The following is a 22277-nucleotide window of genomic DNA, read 5'->3' as shown; positions in this document are numbered from 1 at the left end:
AGGAAGTCGTCAAGTAGGTTACAACTTGTGTTCAGAAAAAGTTATACATTCTTTACACTAAACGAACACCTATAGTTGATGTTCAGGTAATATCGAACTTCTCTTACCTGGATAACCAAAATATCATTTTTTACAAACTGTGTCTGAAATTTGCTCTGCTATCAATTTAGTATCCTCTTTCACTCCTACGCCGTTGCAATCATTTTCTAGTCATATATTCCAAGTCATGTACAAAGCTTGATGGGGACGAATGAGTTTATCCTAAATTGATTACATTATCCAGCAGTGAATCTATATCAGGACTCACAATTGCCCGTTTCATCACCGCCCCTAATTCACAGCAGTGTCTGTCGCTGGTATTGATTGCCACAACATTTTGAGCAAATGTGCATTCAGAACCAGGAGAAACCTGGAAAGATAAGAGAGTTCTGTAATTGCATTCAACGAAGAGAGCAAAATTATTCAAACATCAGGATACTGTCAGAAAGAGCATGATGACATACGATGTGGTTCCCATCTTGTGTCATTAGACTAAAGAAAGGGTAGGCTACTCACATCATACTGGATATCTCCTAGCTTCAATTTAACAGTGCCACTTTTGTATACCAGCATTTTGCCCATGTATCCTTTAGGCAACTCCTCCAAACTAATTTTTTTTCTCGAATCATATCCAGAACCCTGATTTGTCGGGCTCCAATATATTCCTTTACCCTTTGCACAGGCAGAAACACTAGGAGGGCTGCTAGCTATCTGGTTCCCTTTAGCAGCAGCAGACAAAGGCACTGATGGGAAAGTGCTACCAAGTATCTCTTTCTGATTTGCATCTGATTTACTGAGTACCTGCAAGCTATCAGCTCTCTCTACCCGATTGGTTCTCGAGTTTACCCTGTCTAGAGGTAGATTAGCAGGAAACTGAAATAGAAGCATCTTTGATGCATCACCTTGGTCCTGTGATGAGCAGAAATCGAATATCAATTGCATTAATTTACGATCATGAACATCAACACGTGTGAGCTTGTAGGTTTGGTTAGGGGATGGTGGGGAATAGTGTGGAACTGGTGAGGCAGATTACCAACCAGCAAGCCAAGATCTTTAGCTGAACAAAGTCTGTTTTCATCATACTCAGCACCTTTCTCAAATTCAGCTTCATCGAGAAGTTCTGGGAAATGGAAACAGGAAGATACCTAAGCTTTCCCCGATGCTTATGGTTTCCCAAGATTAAGATGTTAAGATTTTGGTTTTGTTTATGAAAGACATAGTAGTGGGCACATTAATGGATTCACGACCATCATAATTTGCTAATATTTAAATTACAAAGTTAGATACTGAGAACAGTTTAATTCACGAAAAATTTGGAGGTCATTCAGCACACAAATTGGCCAAATTTACCATACCACGATTATAATGAGAAGACTTTCCATTTTATTTTTTAAAAAACAAAAATCAGAAAGAGCTCTATTGTTGAAGTATTGCATTGCACTTGGGAAATACCTGGATCTCCTGAATAAGGCCTCCTCAAAGGAAGGGTAACAGGATAATTACTATGTTCGTAATCCTGCAAGCATCACAAAATAATAGGTAAAACATAACTAGATAACAGGCTTTTTATTTCCCCGCTTTCTCAAAGAAAATATCAGAGTAAAATATCAATATATTATTACCCAGGGTTCCATATATTCACTTTTCTTCTTTTTGATAACAGCATTGTTTGACTCTGCATAAGTTTCTTCAACTCCTGTCTCATTAGTTGATGGTGAGGTAAAACTGATTCTCCCATTATCAAATGCCACCTCTTCTGCATCAGCAGCTTCACTTTTATCCATGGTCCTTTCCCTTGGTTTGCCAAAGGTCCTCAAGGGTGTTGACGCGACACCATGGGAAAATACAACTTGAACCGAAGCTGTAGTTTTCGATGCATATATTAAATTATTTATACTCTTATAGATAGTATTCAAACATAAACCAGTAGACACTGAATAGAGGAACAAATACAGAAGCTAATGAGAAGTGCAGGAAAGGAGAATTACATTTTTTCTCGACTTTAGATCCACGCCTCGCTAAATCCTACAGTGGAAAACTATAGCAGTAAAAAACTTGCAGCACATTATCATTTTATAAATTTACTGCCAAATCCCACAGCAGAACAAAAGAAGATATAGAGACAAAACGGTATTGGCGGGGTGTAATCAGTTTGTCAAACGATAATCTCCTTTTTCTCCAGTTCCTGCCCTTCATGGAAACTTTATTTGATTCTTCAATCAATATACATGATGCAGATAAATCCCAAATGTAGGAGAACTGAGACAGTGTTTGTTTTACACAACGCGTGCCAACATTAATCATTACTTATATTTCAACTTTTTCGTCATTTCTAGTATATCCTACTGACATTAAATCAAGTAAAGTTTAACTATATTAACCACTAAAACGTTGACCAATTATCTTGTATGACTTCTTTGGTAGCTGATGCGTTACATAGCCAGTATGGTTGCATCCCCCATTTAAATATCAAGAATTTTGTTTTATTACCGTTGTCTCCACTAAAGTCAAATGTTGCAAATTTAAATACCAAAAAATAAAAATCAAATACATAAATGTAAAGGCAATCAAAAGTTCGAATCTTGGAGACAGAGAGAGATAGCTCACTTCGACTCGGCGAAGAAGAGCTCTCTGTTCAGCTTCGCCGTCATCGCTTTCGTCATCCTCGGCTACTGTTTCACTGCAAATTTCTTTAATTTTATCAGAAAAGAAACAATAATACGCGGATAAACATATTAAGGGATAAAAATTTCGAGTTGAGGTTAAGTGTAATATACATTTTGGTGGCCGCGGATTTTGCAGGTCGGCGGGGAGGTCCTTTGGGAGCAAATTTCACCTGGAACAAGTAATTTGAATAGATTGAGAATTTTGATGGAGAAAATAAAAAAAAAAGAGAAAAATGATTACGTGCAAACCTTTCTAGGACTTTCAGAAGGGGGATCGGGATCCATGAAATATGCGGACGATTTTCAAATCGCTTATTCCGGTGATGTTGAATGAGCAAAATCAGTTATCATTGAATCAAAAGATGAAAAGATCGAAGATATTTTCTGCAAAATCTAGAGTTAGAGTAGGGAAAGAGACGAAGAAGAGGAAAATAGCAAAAAAAATGAAGCTAGGTGAGATTCGAACCTGCAACCGCTGAAAACCACAAGTTTGCCACCTTACTACCAAGTGAGAAGTTTTATTCTGGCTTGAAATTTATATTATATAAAGATTTAATTTATTATTTTTGGAAGATTTTGATGTAGATTTTTTGACTTTCAAAATTACTCCTGCACATCGTTTTACTTTTACGTAATCTTGATTCATCTGTTTAGAGTTCAAAGTACCATTTTAGGTAAAAATTTGTGTGAAATGATTTCATGGGTTGTATTTTGAGAGACAGATATCTTATTCGAGTCAATCATGAAAAAGTATTATTTTTTATGCTAAGAGTATTGCTTTTTGTTGTAAATATCGGTAAGATTGACATAAAGATTCGTGAGAACGTCTCACACGAGACCTATTCACCATTTTATATATCACTTTGCGTGTAGTAACGTTCAAAGTATAAATTTATGTGTAATGAATTTATTTTTTTCTATTTGAAATTTTTATTAAAAAAAAAGTTAAAAGACACTCTTTTTTGACCCATAAAGATAAGGATTTCAAATCAAATTTGGGACCGAAATTGTAAAATCCGATGCATGAAGCCTGCATACATATGGTTCGTTAATCTACCACATTTTGACACTCATAAACATACATACAGGAATGGCAATTTGCAGCAGAACGCAGAGACATATCTTGGGGTGGGTTAACAGCTTCGACGAGGATGAGGTTTCTTGATGATAGCTACCACCAATCTGTAAAAGCAGTGACAAGAAAATAAGCTTCAAACCATTAAATATCGAGTATGATTCGAAAAACATTCTAACCGTAAGCATGCACAAAATAAATAATTTGAGAAAGGAACAAGTTCATGAATCCACAGCAAAAGAGAGGCAAGTGCCTGACATTCTTTGGTTTTGAACACCTTTAAAAGAGAAAGAGACCGTCAAAGCAAAGGAATTTAAAAAACGACATGCAGGTGCACTGAATACAAGTACAAAATAATAAATGCCAATCTGATTTAAAATGTAAGATTTACTCAACTGGGGCATGCTGCACACAAAGAGATGGTCATAGGAGGAGTTTTTGAGCTGGTCGTCGATGAATTGTTAAAAACTTGAATATGGTGAATTCGCTCTCGATTTACAATCTTCTGCCCTACCCCAAAAGAATAGGGGTTATGTGGGTATGTAAAACCGCATTTGCTTTTCTAAAAAATATTTCCCAATTTCAGTGAAATTAAAAAATAGGTTGTTACTGAAAAGTATGCAAATTCTATTACTTACAGAACACCACAAATAAGTAATACAACGTCAGTGGATTCACCTTGAACTCAGGAGCTGAAGCTCCCAAGATCGAAGTCCATCGTGTAATCATATTCTATAGTAGGAATCACAGAAGCCATGAATGTCAAAAACAAGAAGAGGTACCTGTAAGAAATGTTTTTTATGAATAGCTACAGTAGTAAATGAATCAAGGGAAAGTAGATCAGTTGAAATAAAATAATCTAATTCTTGTATCAAGCTACAGTGAAATTTGTGCATTAAAATATTTAATAATAATCAGTTAATACATGTTTTTTTTTTCATATATTCTTTTAATAATAATCATTAATACATTTTTATTTTTATTTTTTTTTCATATATTCTTTTAATAATAATCATTAATACATTTTTATTTTTAAATTTAAAATTTACCTTTTTCATATATTCTTTTAATAATATTCTATATCTATATCTCTATTATCCTTACCTTCATTTAATAATAATCATTAATACATGTTTTCTTTTTCATATATTCTTTTAATAATAATCATTAATACATTTTTATTTTTAAATTTAAAATTTACATAAATTAATACATGTTTTCTTTTTCATATATTCTTTTAATACTAATCTATATCTATATAAATATATGAATGTGAATTGTGAATCTAAATATATCTACAATTCACATTCGAAATCAAATTCACAGAAAATCACTATCATAATGTTATAAATTGTTAGTATTACGAACATTAAGGTAATAATGAGAAGACGAATAGAGATGAGTGTGATTAAATAAAATTAAATTATTAATAAATATTAAGGTCATGTAACACATTTTTTTTCCCATTTAGAATGTAGATATATTTAGATTACTTATGTATCAACAAAAATACGTGATTGATAGAAAATATTTGTATGTAAGTGATTTCATTGCAAACATTTAAGTTATTTAATCAATTTTCAATATATGATGCTAAATACATATTACTAAATAATATATTATCTATTAATCTATTAAATATATGACTTTCATTTGTGAGCTTACTATTATATTAGTTTTTTTGTTTTACAATTTGTCATGTTAATGGTATTATTTAAGTCATTTTTTATCTTAGTTTAATAAGATCATTAATAGTGTATTTAACTCAATCAAACTAATTATTATTTTAATTTACTTTTAAATTTAATTTTAATTACTTAAATTTATACATTGCCGTCAAATAATAATAGGAAGACAAAGGGAGATGAGTCGGATTGAATAAAAATAAATTATTAATAAATATTTAGTCAATTTTTTTTATAAATGATGCTAAATAAATATTACTAAATAATATGCTCCATTTGACCATTTTGTATTTTTGCAATGAGAGGAGTTTTTTTACCCTAGCGTTAACATGTTTGATTGTTATATGTCATTTGTATTGATCATGTAATTGTGTTTGGATTGTTTATGTGATTTGTTTGTTTGCACAAAGAAAAGAGAGAACAAAATCAAATATCCAACAAAAATGATTATTTTTCAATTTTTTATTGTTGAGATATTTTGTTAATTTTTAAACACATAATGCATGTTTTCTGTTTGCTTGGATTACTTGGTTTGAAGTGACTTAGAAAATATTAAAAAAATTGAAATATTTCTTCGCTTTTATCTTATGTATCAGAATATCAAGATATAATATTTTTTATTTATTGGGGCAATTGCAATTAGAGGAGTTTTTTTACCCTAGCGTTAACATGTTTGATTGTTATATGTCATTTGTATTGATCATGTAATTGTGTTTGGATTGTTTATGTGATTTGTTTGTTTGCACAAAGAAAAGAGAAAACAAAATCAAATATCCAACAAAAATGGTTATTTTTCAATTTTTTATTGTTGAGATATTTTGTTAATTTTTAAACACACAATGCATGTTTTCTGTTTGATTAGATTACCTGGTTTGAAGTGACTTAGAAAATATTAAAAAAATTGAAATATTTTTTCGCTTTTACCTTATGTCTCAGAATATCAAGAGATAATATTTTTTATTTATTGGGGCAAATGTATTTTCAAACTTCTGTCTATAAATCAATATTTAAAATTTTTACGACATTATTATATTCTCTGATCAATTTGTTTTACTTAGATTGATAGAAGGCATTTTAGTTTGAGTTTTTATGTATTTGCTTATATTATTTTTGTAATATTATTTATTATGAAAATAATAGGTGAACTACAAAATTTGGTAGGTCTAAGAGTCCTCTGGTGAACGATAAATATGGATAAATTATTAAAATATATAATATCCAGTAGATTTTTGGCATGCGATTTTGTTCTAATTCAATGATTATGCATGATTCTAAATTTTTATTATATCACAAGTTAACACATGCCTAATATTTTTCTATGGTTTAAGAAAAATTGTGTGACTTCCTCCAATATTATCTCGATATATTTCGAGGTGACAACAAGATTGTTTTTGTCTCTTTTTTTAGTCAAAGTGTCTAACCAGCTAATTCATAACATATATGATGGTAGCATAGAAAACCCCTCGTCAAATAAATTCACTTAGCCAAATATTGAAATTCAAATAAAATTCTACAATATTTCATCAAATTAATTTTGACTATCATAAAATGCTCATGAAATCTAAATGGTTATATTATTAGATGAGAATCATGAGATATTGAATGAGACAAATACTTTGACATATATTTGAATGATATCTCATATGCATATCTTAATTACATTATTCGTATCTCTTCTCAAGATTTTTAAAATACAATAATTAATTTTATATATCGTTCCACAAGATATAAAATATTATAAAACAAAATATAAACTCGATAGAAGAAAATTTGTTTAGTTTCAATGAATAATATAATATTATGTTCTAAACGCAACAAATGAGATTGAAACTATATCATCCTCATGACATGATGCACGCAATCATTATTTCAAAGCTTCCAAAAAATGACGATCAAGATGACTTTCTTCAATTGCGTCAAATTAAATGAGGACATAATTCTAAGATATAGTCATTTGAAGAGATTTCAAGTATTTTTCTCACAGTGATTGAGAAATAGTTGTTAAAAAAATTATTAACCTTATAGCTATATGTTGATAATATTGATACTAAATATATAAAAATGATATCACAAATATCACAATATTTGAAGAAGGTGCAACATCATTCATTGGTTATGTTGTTGAAGAATATATAGGTTATACATATTTTTAGTCACAAGTGAAAACTTATCACGAGAAAAAGCATTTTTTCTTAAGAGTTATAGTTGATGATTGTCAAAATCGGAAAAATCATTTAACAATAAAAAAATAGTCGGGAAAATAAGATTATCAGATAAAAACAATTTAGAAAACAGAAAAAATGGCGTGATAAAGAAGCAAACTACGAGCATGTCAGATCCCCGATAAAGATTGTAAATAACATAATAGATGTTAAAGACGATCAGATACTTGCTGAACATACCAAAATAGTTATATGCATATTATAACAAACTACGACAAAGAGTTGTTGAGTTGTCAAAATCAACCAAGAAGCATATTGAAAAGTGTGTCAAGTGGATAAGATAATTTATCTGATTCATATACCGTCTATGATCATGATTTTTTATTTTTTATGGCTTAGTTTGTTTCAGTTGATAAATGTTATTAACTATGTTTTAATTCATTTAAATATTATCAAAATTTCGTACATATATTTTCAACAGTTTAGATTTTTACGTGCAACGCACGTACATTTTTCTAGTATCTATATAAATATATGAATGTGAATTGTGAATTTACATAAATATCCTTACCTTCATTTAATAATAATCATTAATACATATTTTTTTTCATATATTCTTTTAATAATAATCATTAATACATTTTTATTTTTAAATTTAAAATTTACCTTTTTCATATATTCTTTTAATAATATTCTATATCTATATCTCTATTATCCTTACATTCATTTAATAATAATCAATAATACATGTTTTCTTTTTCATATATTCTTTTAATAATAATCATTAATACATTTTTATTTTTAAATTTAAAATTTACATAAATTAATACATGTTTTATTTTTCATATATTCTTTTAATAATAATCTATATCTATATAAATATATGAATGTGAATTGTGAATCTAAATATATCTACAATTCACATTCGAGATCAAATTCACAGAAAATCACTATCATAATGTTATAAATTGTTAGTATTACGAACATTAAGGTAATAATGAGAAGACGAATAGAGATGTGTGTGATTAAATAAAATTAAATTATTAATAAATATTAAGGTCATATAACACATTTTTTTTCCCATTTAGAATGTAGATATATTTAGATTACTTATGTATCAACAAAAATACGCGATTGATAGAAAATATATGTATGTAAGTGATTTCACTGCAAACATTTAAGCTATTTAATCAATTTTCAATATATGATGCTAAATACATATTACTAAATAATATATTGTCTATTAATCTATTAAATATATGACTTTCATTTGTGAGCTTACTATTATATTATTTTTTTTGTTTTACAATTTGTCATGTTAATGGTGTTATTTAAGTCATTTTTTATCTTAGTTTAATAAGATCATTAATAGTGTATTTAACTCAATCAAACTAATTATTATTTTAATTTACTTTTAAATTTAATTTTAATTACTTAAATTTATACATTGCCGTCAAATAATAATAGGAAGACAAAAGGAGATGAGTCGGATTGAATAAAAATAAATTATTAATAAATATTTAGTCAATTTTTTTATAAATGATGCTAAATAAATATTACTAAATAATATGCTCCATTTGACCATTTTGTATTCTTGCAATGAGAGGAGTTTTTTTACCCTAACGTTAACATGTTTGAATGTTATATGTCATTTGTATTGATAATGTAATTGTGTTGATCATGTAATTGATCAGATACTTGCTGAACATACCAAAATAATTATATGCATATTATAACAAACTACGACAAAGAGTTGTTGAGTTGTCAAAATCAACCAAGAAGCATATTGAAAAGTGTGTCAAGTGGATAAGATAATTTATCTGATTCATATACCGTCTATGGTCATGATTTTTTATTTTTTATGACTTAGTTTGTTTCAGTTGATAAATGTTATTAACCATGTTTTAATTCATTTAAATATTATCAAAATTTCGTACATATATTTTCAACAGTTTAGATTTTTACGTGCAACGCACGTACATTTTTCTAGTATGTAGAAATACAAAGACCTGTTCAATATTCTATCTAACTAAACATGTCCTGATGCCCCATAATGTCCCGGGTTATGGATGACCCGGGACATGGATATAGAATGGTGCCCGAATCAGGGGGGATGGATTACTCCCGGGTCGTACGGATAACCCGGGAGTCGGGATAAACGGATTATCAAGTCCCACAAAGGAGCCTAGGGAAAGCCGGGACATTCGATGCCCGGGCTGTGGGACAGACAAGTCGTCTAGGAGAATCTGCACGGAGGATTCGTCAGGAGCCGGGAAGGCGAATATCTGAGGCGTCCGATCGTCAGGCTGTTAGGGGTCCGATTTTCTATGATATTTCCCGAGAATCATTCCACCCGGGCCACCTCGATATGAGGAAAGCATTTAATACCGCCGATAAACAGAATGTATGTAGCCGACCTATCTCTGACATCAGTGCAAGTGGTTGGTAAAATCAAGTAGGCTGGATATGACTACTATGCGATTTGACATGTCAGAACAATAGGGTATAATCAGCCGCCCTACTGTAATTAATGCTCAAACACAAAAAACGAGGTCATCATTACATCCTCTACTAATAATACCATGTTCTTTACTTGCATTTATATTCTATTCAGATATTGAATACACACATTGAATACTCTCATTTATTGCTCATTTACTTCCACTCTCCACACCAATTTCACAGCCATCACTTGGCTACTTTGGTTTTATTGCTTGAGTACCCTGCTGACTTAAGCATCGGAGTGGTCACGCCGATATCCCCTCCGGCGCCTATTCACGTGGTTACTTTCTTGTACGCAGATCTCTCGGATCTCTCAGGGAGGAAGTTCAATCCAGACGCCCAACTCATATTTATTTTTAATAACTTGATTGCTAATCCGGCTGAGTACCCGACCCGACTCATCCATTTCGCCCAGCTACTAGTATGCAGCCAATCTCCGCATCATGCCCTTTTGACCAATGGGGTTTGGATATCGTGGGTCCTTTCCCCATAGCCCGAGCACAGAAAAAAAAGTGGGTAGAGGCCGAGCCATTAGCCAAGATTACTGAGGATGAAGTCATGAAATTTCTTTGGAAAAACATCGTTTGCAGATATGGCATCCCGAGAAAATTAATTTCAGATAATGGAAGGCAATTCCAGGGAAAGAAAATCACATCCTGGTGTCAAGAAATGAAGATTCTTCAGTCCTTCACCTCAGTAGCATACCCTCAAGCTAATGGCCAGACTGAGGTGACTAATAGGATCATTTTGCAAGCATTAAAAGTTCGGCTCCATGGAAAGGGTAAAGATTGGGTTGAAGAATTACCGAGTGTATTATGGGCATATCGGACTACACCACGATCGTCTACTCAGGAAACTCCATACAGCCTAGTTTATGGTTCAGAAGCAATCATACCTGTGGAAATTGGGCAACCTTCTACCCGGATAGAATCATATCCAAGCAATAATGATCAGTCCCGGGCCATTGAACTTGATTTAGTTGAAGAAAAAAGAGACCGGGCAGCCATTCGAATGGAAGCTTATCGCAGCCGGGTGATGAAATCTTACAACAAGCATGTTCGATCACGAGATTTTCAAGTAGGGGACCTGGTCATGAAGAAGGTCAAACCAGTGGGTGATGTAGGGAAATTGGAAGCAAAGTGGGAAGGACCCTTCAAAATAGCTCGAAGAGTCAGATCGGGTGCAGCTTATTATCTCAAAAATTCTCAAGGACATGTTCTTAAGAGGCCATGGAATGCTTTTCATTTAAAGAAATACTATGTTTAGAAGAACGTATCTTTTGTTTCTTCATCAAATAAAGGAATTGTTCCCAGGAAATATCTACTAAAGTTCAGGGATCCGTACCCTGGCTCAGGGACCCGCACCCTGGTCATTTATTAAGTCCAGGGACCAGTACCCAGGCCCGGAGGATCCGTACCCCGGTTATATCCTAAGTCCAGGGACCCGTACCCTGGCTCAGGGACCCGCACCCTGGTTACCTACAAAGTCCAAGGACCCGTACCTTGGTCCGGGGACCCGTACCCCGGTCATCTACTATGTCCAAGGACCCGTACCTTGGCCCAGGGACCCGCACCCTGGTTACCTACAAAGTCCAAGGACCCGTACCTTGGCCCGGGGACCCGCACCCCAGTCATCTACTAAGTCCAGGGACCCGTACCCTGGCCCAGGGACCCTGCACCCTGGTTATCTAAGTCCAGGGACCCGTACCCTGGCCCAGGGACCCGCACCCTTGTATCTAAGCCCAAGGACCCGTACCTTGGCCCAGGGACCCGCACCCCGGTCATCTACTAAGTCCAGGGACCCGTACCCTGGCCCAGGGACCCGCACCCTGGTTATCTAAGTCCAGGGACCCGCACCCTGGTATCTAAGTCCAAGGACCCGTACCTTGGCCCTGGGATCCGCACCCTGGTTCTCTACAAAGACCAAGGACCCGTACCTTGACCTGGGGACCTGTACCCTAGTTATCTATCAAACCCAGTGAACCATCCCAGTGACTTGCACCCTGGTCATTTATCAAGACTAATTTCATATTAAACCCCCGGGTTTATGCTTTGTGAAGGTGCACTGGTTAATGATTGATAAAATTCAGAAGAGTTATTACCGAATTCAAGTCAATTTTACAACCCTGGAAATATTTTGAAGCAACTATCAAATATGATAATGAAATATTTCATTGAAAGGGAAGATATTTACAAGGTGCCCTGGAAGCCCGGGAATAAAAAAAAAACAACAAGAACTACAGAAATTCTAATCTACTGAGAAGCTTGTTCATCCTGCTTCTTATTCTCTTCTTCATCATCCGGGAGGGATGCATCAGCCTTCTCTAAGTCCGGGAAGTCCTCCCGGTCAGCTGGGACCAAACCCACCTCTTCAAACTGTTCCAGGCACTTGTTGAAGCCCTGTTCGAAGTAGGGAAAAGCTTTGTCAGCCACCATCTTCTTGAACTTAGGGGACTTCAAAAAATTTGTCATATGTTCCTCCTGGGCAGTCCTCAGAAGGCTTACAGCAGCCTGGAAATCTTCAGCTCGGACTCGGGAGGACTCCGCCTCTGCCCTAGCTCCCGTCGTCTCTGCCCGATCCTCAGCTAGTTCTGCCCGGGTCAAGTCCATCTGTTGCTGCCAAACAGCCATCTCCTGGGCCAGAACGTGCTCATGAAGCTCCTTCAAACGGCCCACCTCCTCTTGGAGATTGGCATGCATCTCCCGGGCAGAGGTGGCCTGAGCATTTGCCCCCTTTGCTGCTTGAGCCACTCGCTCGTAGGAATGCATGAGCACCTGCAAGCCCTGAAAACATAAAAAAGGTCAGAGAGGACGATATAAAAGGGAGAATTGAATAATTTTACGAACATTAAAGAGAAGGTCCGAGCTACTCCTTCGCAAAGCAGCATATTGGGATGAACTCCCTGGAGGTGCGCCACCTCGTCAGGGCGCAGAAGGCCCCGGATCATCTTGACAAGATCCGAGCTGATGTCTTCCCCAAAAATATTGAGGAAGACCCAGGGCCTTCTCCCTGATGGGCCAACAGACGAACCGGTAAGAGGAGGAGATCGGACAACCTCTTCGGGCTCATCCTCCACAACCACCGTCTCGAGAACCGGCTCAGTCATAGCCTTCCTCTTGCGGTGATTCAGAGAAGCCGGATCCTCATGGGCCGAGGGAGTAGTCTCCTCCCTGGCAGAAACCGCTTCCTCCCGGGCCTCAGCCTCCACTCGGGCCTGCTGCCCCTCAAGTTCCCGGGCTTCATCCGCCTCCCGAGCTTGGCGTTCCTCCTCCTCCTGAGCTTCTCGGGCCCTCTTCTCAGCTCGAGCATTTTTCTGCTCGGCCTTCCTTTTGGCAGCAGCTTCCTGAAGACTGGCCTTAATCATTTTTTCTTCTGCATTGGAAACTCGAAGATTAGAAAAATGACAAGTTTAAATTAAGAGTTGAAGTTGAGAAGCTATTTACCAGCCTGAGGACCAGCTTGACCAAATTCATCTATTATCTGATCTACAGGGTCTTCAGGCCGGGACCCGATCCCGTAATGAATCAGATTCTCTCCCCCGATCAACACTGAGGAGAGAAAAGATTGATTCTCCAGAACATACCAGGCTTGGGTGAAGGGGGAAAGAAGTTTATAGTCCCGGGGAAGCTCGAGTTGAGTGGGCATGGAAGATAAGAAGCCCAGAGCACAGGATGGAAGAGTTGGAAATTGTAAAAAGAAGAATTTTGTCTTCCACCCCTTCAAAGAAGAAGGAATGTCAGTCAAAAACCGGTAATGCATCCGGGCCATGAAAGAAAAGACCTCGTCATTAAACCGGCAGGAATAAAAATAATGAAAAATAGTAGAATTGATCAAAAGGGATTTCATACGGAATAAAACAAAAGTGACGGCCATAATCCTAAAAGCATTAGGATGGAGATGTTTAAGGGGCAGATCATAGAATCGGGCCACCCCTTCAAAGAAGTGATGGACCGGGAAGCGAAGACCACTCTTGAGTTGCTCAACAAAAAAGGTGTGAAAGCCGGGAGGAGGGGTATCCGGGTGATCGTTTGGCCCGGGGATCTTAATTTTGTAGGAAGAAGGGATAGAAGCTAGGGATCTTATCTCCTCTAAACTACCCGGGCGAAGGGTAGAAGTTACAGTAGAGAACCACAAGGGCCCTGCTACATTGTCTTTCCCTTTGCCCTGGATGCCAGAGGGTCGGAAAGAAGAAGTTTTGAGTTTTTGGAGGGGTCGGGAACGGGAAATAGGGATACCTATGGGAATTTGAACATAGTGTTCGGAGGGGGTCGGGGAGTTATCCTCCGACCGACCCCTGGCATTTCTACCAGAAGTAGAGGAGGTGGAGTTTGACATGGTTAAGTAGAGGAAGGAAGAAGCACTTACAAGGTAAAGACAGTGGAAGAGAACTGATAGCAAAGATCGCCGGAGTAAGTTTGTGCGACGGGGAGCTCGAAGAAAAAATTTGCAAGAGTTTGGCCGCTTTGTTGATTTTGAAGGTGATTTTGAAAAAAACTATGGAGTCACTATATATAGAGGAGATAAGTGATCCGCACCGTTGATCTAAAACGAATCGGACGGACAAGATCAGCCTCAGAAATTGAGCGGCATGATTAGGCGGGATATTTGAAAAGACGGGCGCGTAAATCAAAGCGTCATGATCATTCATCTGCTCGGAATACGTACAGATTCTGACAACTTTTCAGTAGGATACGCGTCATTATAACATCGCATTAATTGCCCAGGAAAACCAAACGACAAAATACTACAAGCCCGGGTGGTGTGAGATCCCGGCATCTTATCTACAAGCCCGGGTAGTGTGAGAGCCCGACATCTTATCTACAAGACCGGGTGGTGTGGGAGCCTGGCATCTTATCTATGTCCGGGAGATACGAGGCCTCGACACTTTATTTTAAGCTCAGGAGGCATTAGGTCCTGGCATGTCAGTTTTACTTATCGATTATATATTATTCAGTTTACACTGATTTGTTTGCAGAAAATTAAAGAAACAACGTACGTCAATTAAAAATTTTATTAAGAAAATATTCGATGCCATGTTATGACATCCATTATCGAAGATACAGAGTCTTGCCACACAGTTATCCAATCGGTCAATTCATGAATCCGAAGATTGGTAAAGGACTAAGCAGTTAAGATCTTGTCCAGCTGATGTCATTCCTTCCACAGCATCGCATGCAGCAGAACTTGATCAGTAGCAAGATCTGTAACTCGATCTACTTCAAACTCTCGCTTGTATTCCCTAGCTACTGCTCTTTGTGCACGATTAAAAGCCAAACCATTTTGGTGCGTGTCGTTGAGATCTTGAATCTTGGACCAAGTAGACATGACCTTTACCCAGTGTACTCTTCAATAGTCCTCTTCAGATCCTCCAGATGAGGACATATTTCGCTTGTTACTTGAACGTGCGTACTACTGCAAGCAGTGGAATCACTTGAACTCGACATATTGGACTGATATTCACATTTCATTTCTATCGTCTTATTTATAGACATGTGACATTTAATATTGAGGAAGTCGGAAGGTCTCAAACCAATCGAAACGTCTTCTCATTTATTCAGGACGAGGGATCTAATCACAGCCATTTATCTATAAACGCATGAACGTTCAGGATTAATTTTGGAAGTTGAGCCGAGCAGACGAAAGGACGTGCACGAATATCAATGTGTCAGACTTATCGGATTCTCGGAATATGAAACGATTTTCAGCAATATAAATGCTAAAAGCATGCGTCATAATGACACCCCGTGGACTACCCGAGAACCCTAACCAACGAGAAATCTAAGCCCGGGAAATATAAAGCCCCGGCATCTTATTCTGAGCCCGGGCGATATGAGGCCCCGGCACCTTATTCTAAGCCCAGGATATAAGAGGTCCCAATATTTCGATTTGTCGTTTATCCGTTATTTATCTTCGACTAATGTCAGTTAGCTTTGTTAGTTATTAATTCATGATATACGCATCCGCTGATGAAATTTAAAGATACTGGAAAAATAAACTACAGAGACGAACTAGAAGAAATATATTTCATATTATCCGCTTAACAGAAATTAGCACGGATTACATCAAAATATTCATCTTCTACAGCAGCCTCCCATTTTCTCAACCAACTGGTTAAGGCTCCGGTGGAAGTCTTGAGGAAGTTGTCTGAATCAGCAATTTGGTGGAGGATTTTCCTTTCTTTCCGAAGCATCAGTTGGTAGACATGTCCATCAGTAAAGATGTTCGACTCCTCAGCTATGTACAAGTGGTCCCGAAATTTCTTCATCTTTGCCACCAGTCTGGAAGTGGTAGCTTCTCCAGTTTCCTAAAGAAACTTCAGCCCCTGAAGCTCTTCCCAATAACAAAGAATTTTATGGAAGACTTCATCTTCCATAGCAGCTTTTCGAGCCTCCGAAGCAGATTCTTTGCAAGCCTCAGACATATCCGGAGTCCTTGAGCTACTTGCGCCGGCCATTATACTGCTTGGGTAATAATTTGCTAATATGATTGAAAAATAGATGGGTTACTATGTATAGGAGGAAGGAATTGATCACAGCTGTTGATCTTTGAATGCATGAACGGTCAGGATGGACATTGAAAGTTGTGCCAGGTAGCCGAAAAGACGTGCATAGATATCGAGATATCACAATGATTATCCTTGGGATACGAAACGATTTGGATAAGTTGGAATTTTAGGGCTTACGATAGCGTCAATGATTGTGACAGCATCTTTATCGTCTCGGGAGGTTAAGCGACAAATTGCTTTGCCTGATCGGGCACACATGATTAATCAGGACAGCGAGTAAGACTCTAGCCCGACTATTTAAGGAGGGAGTGATGATGCCCCATAATGTCCCGGGTTACGGATGACCCGGGACATGGATATAGAATGGTGCCCGAATCAGGGGGGATGGATTACTCCCGGGTCGTACGGATAACCCGGGAGTCGGGATAAACGGATTATCAAGTCCCACAAAGGAGCCTAGGGAAAGCCGGGACATTCGATGCCCGGGCTGTGGGACAGACAGGTCGTTAAGGAGAATCTGCAGGGAGGATTCGTCAGGAGCCGGGAAGGCGAATACCTGAGGCGTCCGATCGTCAGGCTGTTAGGGGTCCGATTTCCTATGATATTTCCCGGGAAGCATTCCACCCGGGCCACCTCGATATGAGGAAAACATTTAATACCGCCGATAAACAGAATGTATGTAGCCGACCTATCTCTGACATCAGTGCAAGTGGTTGGTAAAATCAAGTAGGCTGGATATAACTACTATGCGATCTGACATGTCAGAACAATAGGGTATAATCAGCCGCCCTACTATAATTAATGCTCAAACACAAAAAACGAGGTCATCATTGCATCCTCTACTATAAATACCAGGTTCTTTACTTGCATTTATATCCTATTCAGATATTGAATACACACATTGAATACTCTCATTTATTGCTCATTTACTTCCACTCTGCACACCAATTTCACAGTCATCACTTGGCTACTTTGGTTTTATTGCTTGAGTACCCTGCTGACTTAAGCATCGGAGTGGTCACGCCGGACACCCCACCGGCGCCCATTCACATGGTTACTTTCTTGTACGCAGATCTCTCGGATCTCTCAGGGAGGAAGTTCAATCCAGACGCCCAACTCATATTTCCTTTTAATAACTTGATTGCAAATCCGGCTGAGTACCCGTCCCGACTCATCCATTTCGCCCGGGTTGCATCATGTCCTTTTATCTAGTTTCGGGTTTGCCACATGGAGTACATATAGAAAGAACAATTACGAAAAATACCTTAGGATTTGCATTTTAGACTAGACATGTTGAACAGTTTTGGTTATATTACTTCAGGGATTAATCTTATCATAGTTAAGAGTAATTATGATAGAAGTCTTTCTTACAAAGCATAATAAAACAGTCCTACGACAGTCTTCCCAAGGAGTCAAAATAATAGTGATTGCCCCAAAAATGAAAGACTGAGGGCAGAAGCAATAGGAAAACAATAGCTGCCAAATAAAAGGTAGGAGAAATGAAATATTTGTCAACTTCAGGCTGTACTCCTCGTGACATTAGAACATCGATGATTTTCTTCATTACTGCCCCGTGGCGACATGGATGTACAGAAGCATGTTTTCCAGGCAAGTGCGGATGGTCTTCAATGGTGACCTGATAGCAATGTAAAGAAATATCATGAGGATTTACCTAGTCAGATACCAGGAAAGTAATGAAAAAGTTTTTGAGGCCTAAAACTCTGAACCTCGACCTTCCTATCTTTTATTGAGTTCTTGAGGTCTTAAAAATCAGCAATGGAATTAAAAAACATGACTATGACGATCCAAAGAAGACCAAGTAAAAAAAATAAGGTCCGGTAAATGGACTCAGGCATCCAAACGTGCTAAAATAATTACTCACCGTTTTGCGAGCATGGTCTTGACTAACATCTTCAAGAATAAGTTCTGGTGGTAAAAGCATCCTCGACTGCCATTGACCAGTAACAAATACTATTATTCCTATTAAAAGGAAAAAACTTCCATAACCGGGCACAAACATCTCACTAATTGTTTGACTTTGTTAAATAGAAATTAAAAATGATCCATGAAGATTAAAAATAAAGCCAACTGACCTCATCATAACCAGTGAGCCATACATGGGGAGTTTGGCAGTATTTGTCATACCTGAGTCAGAGAATATCATACAAGGTACAAGAAACTAGAAGTATTTGTGGGTTTTAAGAGCAAAGGTGGCCTACGTTATGCTAACATCATATGTTCGCGTTCGTAGAATGTTGTCATCATAAGGTCCAAAGGCCACAAGGTATGGAGTCTGAAGCTTTGCCTCCATTCACCAAAAGTTCAAAATTGTAATAGTATTATCAACGGTTGCTTTTATGTATTATAATGTTTTCATAGAGTCATTCCAAAATAAGATGGGATTGACTGGATTGTATTCTTTTTGCTGATTTCAAGTGTCTCCATGGAGGGGAAATTTTCATCCACGTCGTCTATGCTTTCTAGTGAGCACAGAAAAATGTCGTTAAGGAAGACTAACACATAAAATAATAAAAATTACGTACTCGCAAAAGTAATTAAAACATTGATACACCTTTAGGTCTGCCATGAGTTGCCAACCAACCATCATTCTCAAGTAAAACTTCACCTCCAGCAACCTCATACTCTTCTTCTATAGAGGAAGCTCTGCATAGACAGGGGACTGCAAGTAGAAAGCTCACAAAGTAAGAATGGAGTACAAAAGGTAAAGAAAGAAATGCAGAATACATGCAGGAATTATAAAATGACAAATCTAGGTGAAACTAAGCTTATCTCCAAGAATGTAGTGGCTTGTGGCATTTGGTGGTAGACATTCTACAGGCCTGTGTACTACTGTAAGAAAATAGAAACGGATATGAAAAGGCTTTGGAAGGACCTATCACGGGCAATATTTGTTCAATACTATAACAAATGAATATATGCGACCTATTAAAAATAAGAACCTCAAGACTAAACAATTACCAGCACAACCAATCAGTGACTCATTATATTATTCATAACTGCATACTTTTGAGCTCTGCCAGCATTTACCAGAATCCAAGGAAACCACTTACCATTTCTAGTTATAAAAAATTGTTTTGTCTGTCGGCAAATATGACTTCCTCTTGCTAGGTTCACCTGATTCCCTGAGGATCAAGAAGTAAAACATAAAAAAAAATAATCACACTGTATCTCACCTGAAAAAGAGCGAAAGTTCCTTCCACGCAAAAACGAACTTCCAATTATTCCATGTCTCTTACATGGTGAACATAAAATGTGATGATTAATTTGAAATTCACTGAGTAGTAGGTGTCAGCAATGTCTACTGGCCTAGAGAGAATTTTTTGGACTCGCAAATTAAATTCCACTCAATCCCAAAAAATCCAATTTCACATTTTAGCTCCATGATTATCCATTTTCAAATCAGGTTAAATCAAACTCAAGAGCCAAGATCCATATATAACAGAGATTGACAGTTAACTCAATAGCAGAGAAACAGCGAACAAACAAGACGGGATGGCAATCAATGAAAATAAGGATTTGGGATCAAGGGCACGAGCCGGAACTTTACCAAGCCCATGTGGGGCACTTGGAAACAAGGTTATCCCCGGCGAGAGTGAACTCATTGATGGTAAGAACGCCTTTTTCTTTGAAAGCGGAGACGGTGCGGAGGCTCGTAATTCGCTCCACCGTTCCCTTGAACGCTTCGTGGATTTTCTGTCACAGCACCATCTTCGGAATTCGCCGGAATCAGAATCACGACGCTAAGTTCCCCGCGATTTTGATTGGGGACTGGAGAGAAATCGGAAAATCGTAGCAAGCTGATTCTCCTGCTTGCGTACATGGAATTTTACGTATAACATTTTGCACTAATTCACTAAATTTGACACGTCTTTTATATTTAAAATAATAATAATAATAAATAATACAAAATAAAATATAAATATCAAATTATTATTTTTTTTAATTATAATATTGTGCTTTGTATGATAAACAAGTTCTAGTTTAAAGAAAATTAAAATAAGACCTTTTTTTTTCAATATGTTTTTATTAAAAAGAAAGAACTTATAATGGAGTTTATATAAATGTTGAAAAATTTGTATTTTTAAAAATAAAAGTAGAAACAATTTTGAAACCAAATTATATATTTTTAATATAATTTTTTGTAAAAAAAAAAAAATTAGATCAAACCATACATAAGTAACACGTGTACCATACAAACTCAGAGATATAATTCAAACTCAAGAGATATACTAGTTCTTATGGTACACGTGTTACTTGTGTTTCAGTTAATATTATTTGTTGAATTTATGTATTGTATTTTTTTAACTTATTTTTTTAGTGATATTATTGTAAATTTTTATTTAATTACTTATAATTCTAATAGATATGGAAAAACTAGAAATGTTTAAGTCTTAATAGATATTATCTCTTTTTTTTTTCCAAAAAAAATTCGATATTATCATTCAATAGATTATTATTTGAATACATATTTACATCATTTTGCAATCAAGTAATAAAATTCGGATATATGTCATCAAATTTTCAAAAAAATATATTTAAAAACCACTTAACAAAAATCCAAATCATAAGAGTCATAGATTTGGTAGTCACAAAATTTAAGGAAGATATTGAATTTTTTTAAAAAAAATTGATCAAGATAAGGGGATGAAAGAAATATGGTTTCTTTCTAGGTTAGGTTGATTTAGATTTCTTGGGACATTTGAATTGCTCATTGTTGGCAATAAATTTCTCTTCCAATAAACGAGTTTATATATTATTTTTGAGTAAGTCTCTTGTGAGACGGTCTCACGAATCTTTATCTGTGAGACGTTCTCACGAATCTTTGTATGTGAGACGGGTCAATCCTACCGATATTCACTATAAAAGTAATACTTTTAGCATAAAAAGTAATATTTTTTCATGGATGACCCAAATAAGATATATGTCTCACTAAATATGACTCGTGAGATCGTCCGACATAAGTTTTTGCCATTATTTTTTGTGATGAATTTTAATTCATGATAGAGTATGTTGTTTGGCTGAATATGCTAATGCAATTTCTCTGGATCACCAAGAAACTTGTGTTAATTTCGGCCAATTGAATTAAGCTACATATTAGTCCATTAGTTCCATTAAAAACCAACCATATATAAGCTTGTAAATCTAGACATGTCTTGTGTTTGAATGAAATTTAATCTAATTCTACATAATTTTAGTTTAAAATCAATAATCTCATATCTTAAATAATAATAATTATTATAGAATTGTTAAATTGTACTGATTTCAAAACCATTCAAATTTCGTATAATCAGACATTCAAATTTAATACATTTTTTTAAAAAATTAAATATTCCCATCGAAACACAATTACAGAATCATCTTTGGAGGAATTTCCATAATTAATTTTATATCATAATGTAAATATATTTAATTAATTAGATGATTCTTAGATATGTGAAAGGTAAATCATTTATAATATAATTTTACACTTTTTTTTCTAGACCCACAATCATTCCCTTAAGCCTATGTATGCATATTATATTTCTCATACGTCTAAGTTTCTTATCTGTTAGACGGGTCAACTCTACTGATATTCACAATAAAAAGTAATATTTTTTCATGGAATGACCAAATAAGATATAT

At 36.0% G+C, this 22277-nt stretch overlaps 2 protein-coding genes and 1 pseudogene across 3 annotated transcripts in view; all 3 read right to left on the bottom strand.

The window, feature by feature from the left end:
• Nucleotides 1-22277, bottom strand: part of LOC142530384 (large ribosomal subunit protein eL15) — a 94760-nt gene that overhangs the window by 5653 nt on the left and 66830 nt on the right. The window lies entirely within an intron of this gene.
• Nucleotides 225-3192, bottom strand: LOC142530896 (uncharacterized). 2 transcript variants are annotated; one of them, XM_075636805.1, is made up of 9 exons: nucleotides 2955-3192; nucleotides 2817-2875; nucleotides 2647-2719; nucleotides 2028-2064; nucleotides 1662-1900; nucleotides 1492-1555; nucleotides 1077-1159; nucleotides 556-948; nucleotides 225-409 (listed from the first exon to the last, which is right to left on the bottom strand). In XM_075636805.1, exons 1-9 carry the CDS (start codon nucleotides 2988-2990, stop codon nucleotides 257-259), a joined length of 1137 nt encoding a protein of 378 aa, XP_075492920.1. In that variant the 5' UTR covers nucleotides 2991-3192; the 3' UTR covers nucleotides 225-256. The 2 variants fall into 2 exon arrangements, with proteins under 2 accessions (XP_075492920.1, XP_075492921.1); XM_075636806.1 differs by having other exon boundaries at nucleotides 1077-1162; nucleotides 1504-1555.
• On the bottom strand, nucleotides 3749-20363 carry LOC142532044 (autophagy-related protein 3-like; annotated as a pseudogene).

The sequence above is a fragment of the Primulina tabacum genome, chromosome 17 (genome assembly GCF_025594145.1).
Source record: "Primulina tabacum isolate GXHZ01 chromosome 17, ASM2559414v2, whole genome shotgun sequence".
Lineage (NCBI taxonomy): Eukaryota > Viridiplantae > Streptophyta > Magnoliopsida > Lamiales > Gesneriaceae > Primulina > Primulina tabacum.
This window is presented reverse-complemented; position numbering and strand designations above follow the sequence as displayed.

Excerpts from the sequence above, each read along its gene's own strand:
- LOC142530896 (XM_075636805.1), bottom strand. The coding sequence starts at position 2,990 with ATGGATCCCGATCCCCCTTCTGAAAGTCCTAGAAAG. Across the intron at positions 2,876-2,954 it reads CTTCTGAAAGTCCTAGAAAG|GTGAAATTTGCTCCCAAAGG; the intron begins GTTTGCACGTAA and ends TACTTGTTCCAG. Across the intron at positions 2,720-2,816 it reads AAATCCGCGGCCACCAAAAT|TGAAACAGTAGCCGAGGATG; the intron begins GTATATTACACT and ends AGAAATTTGCAG.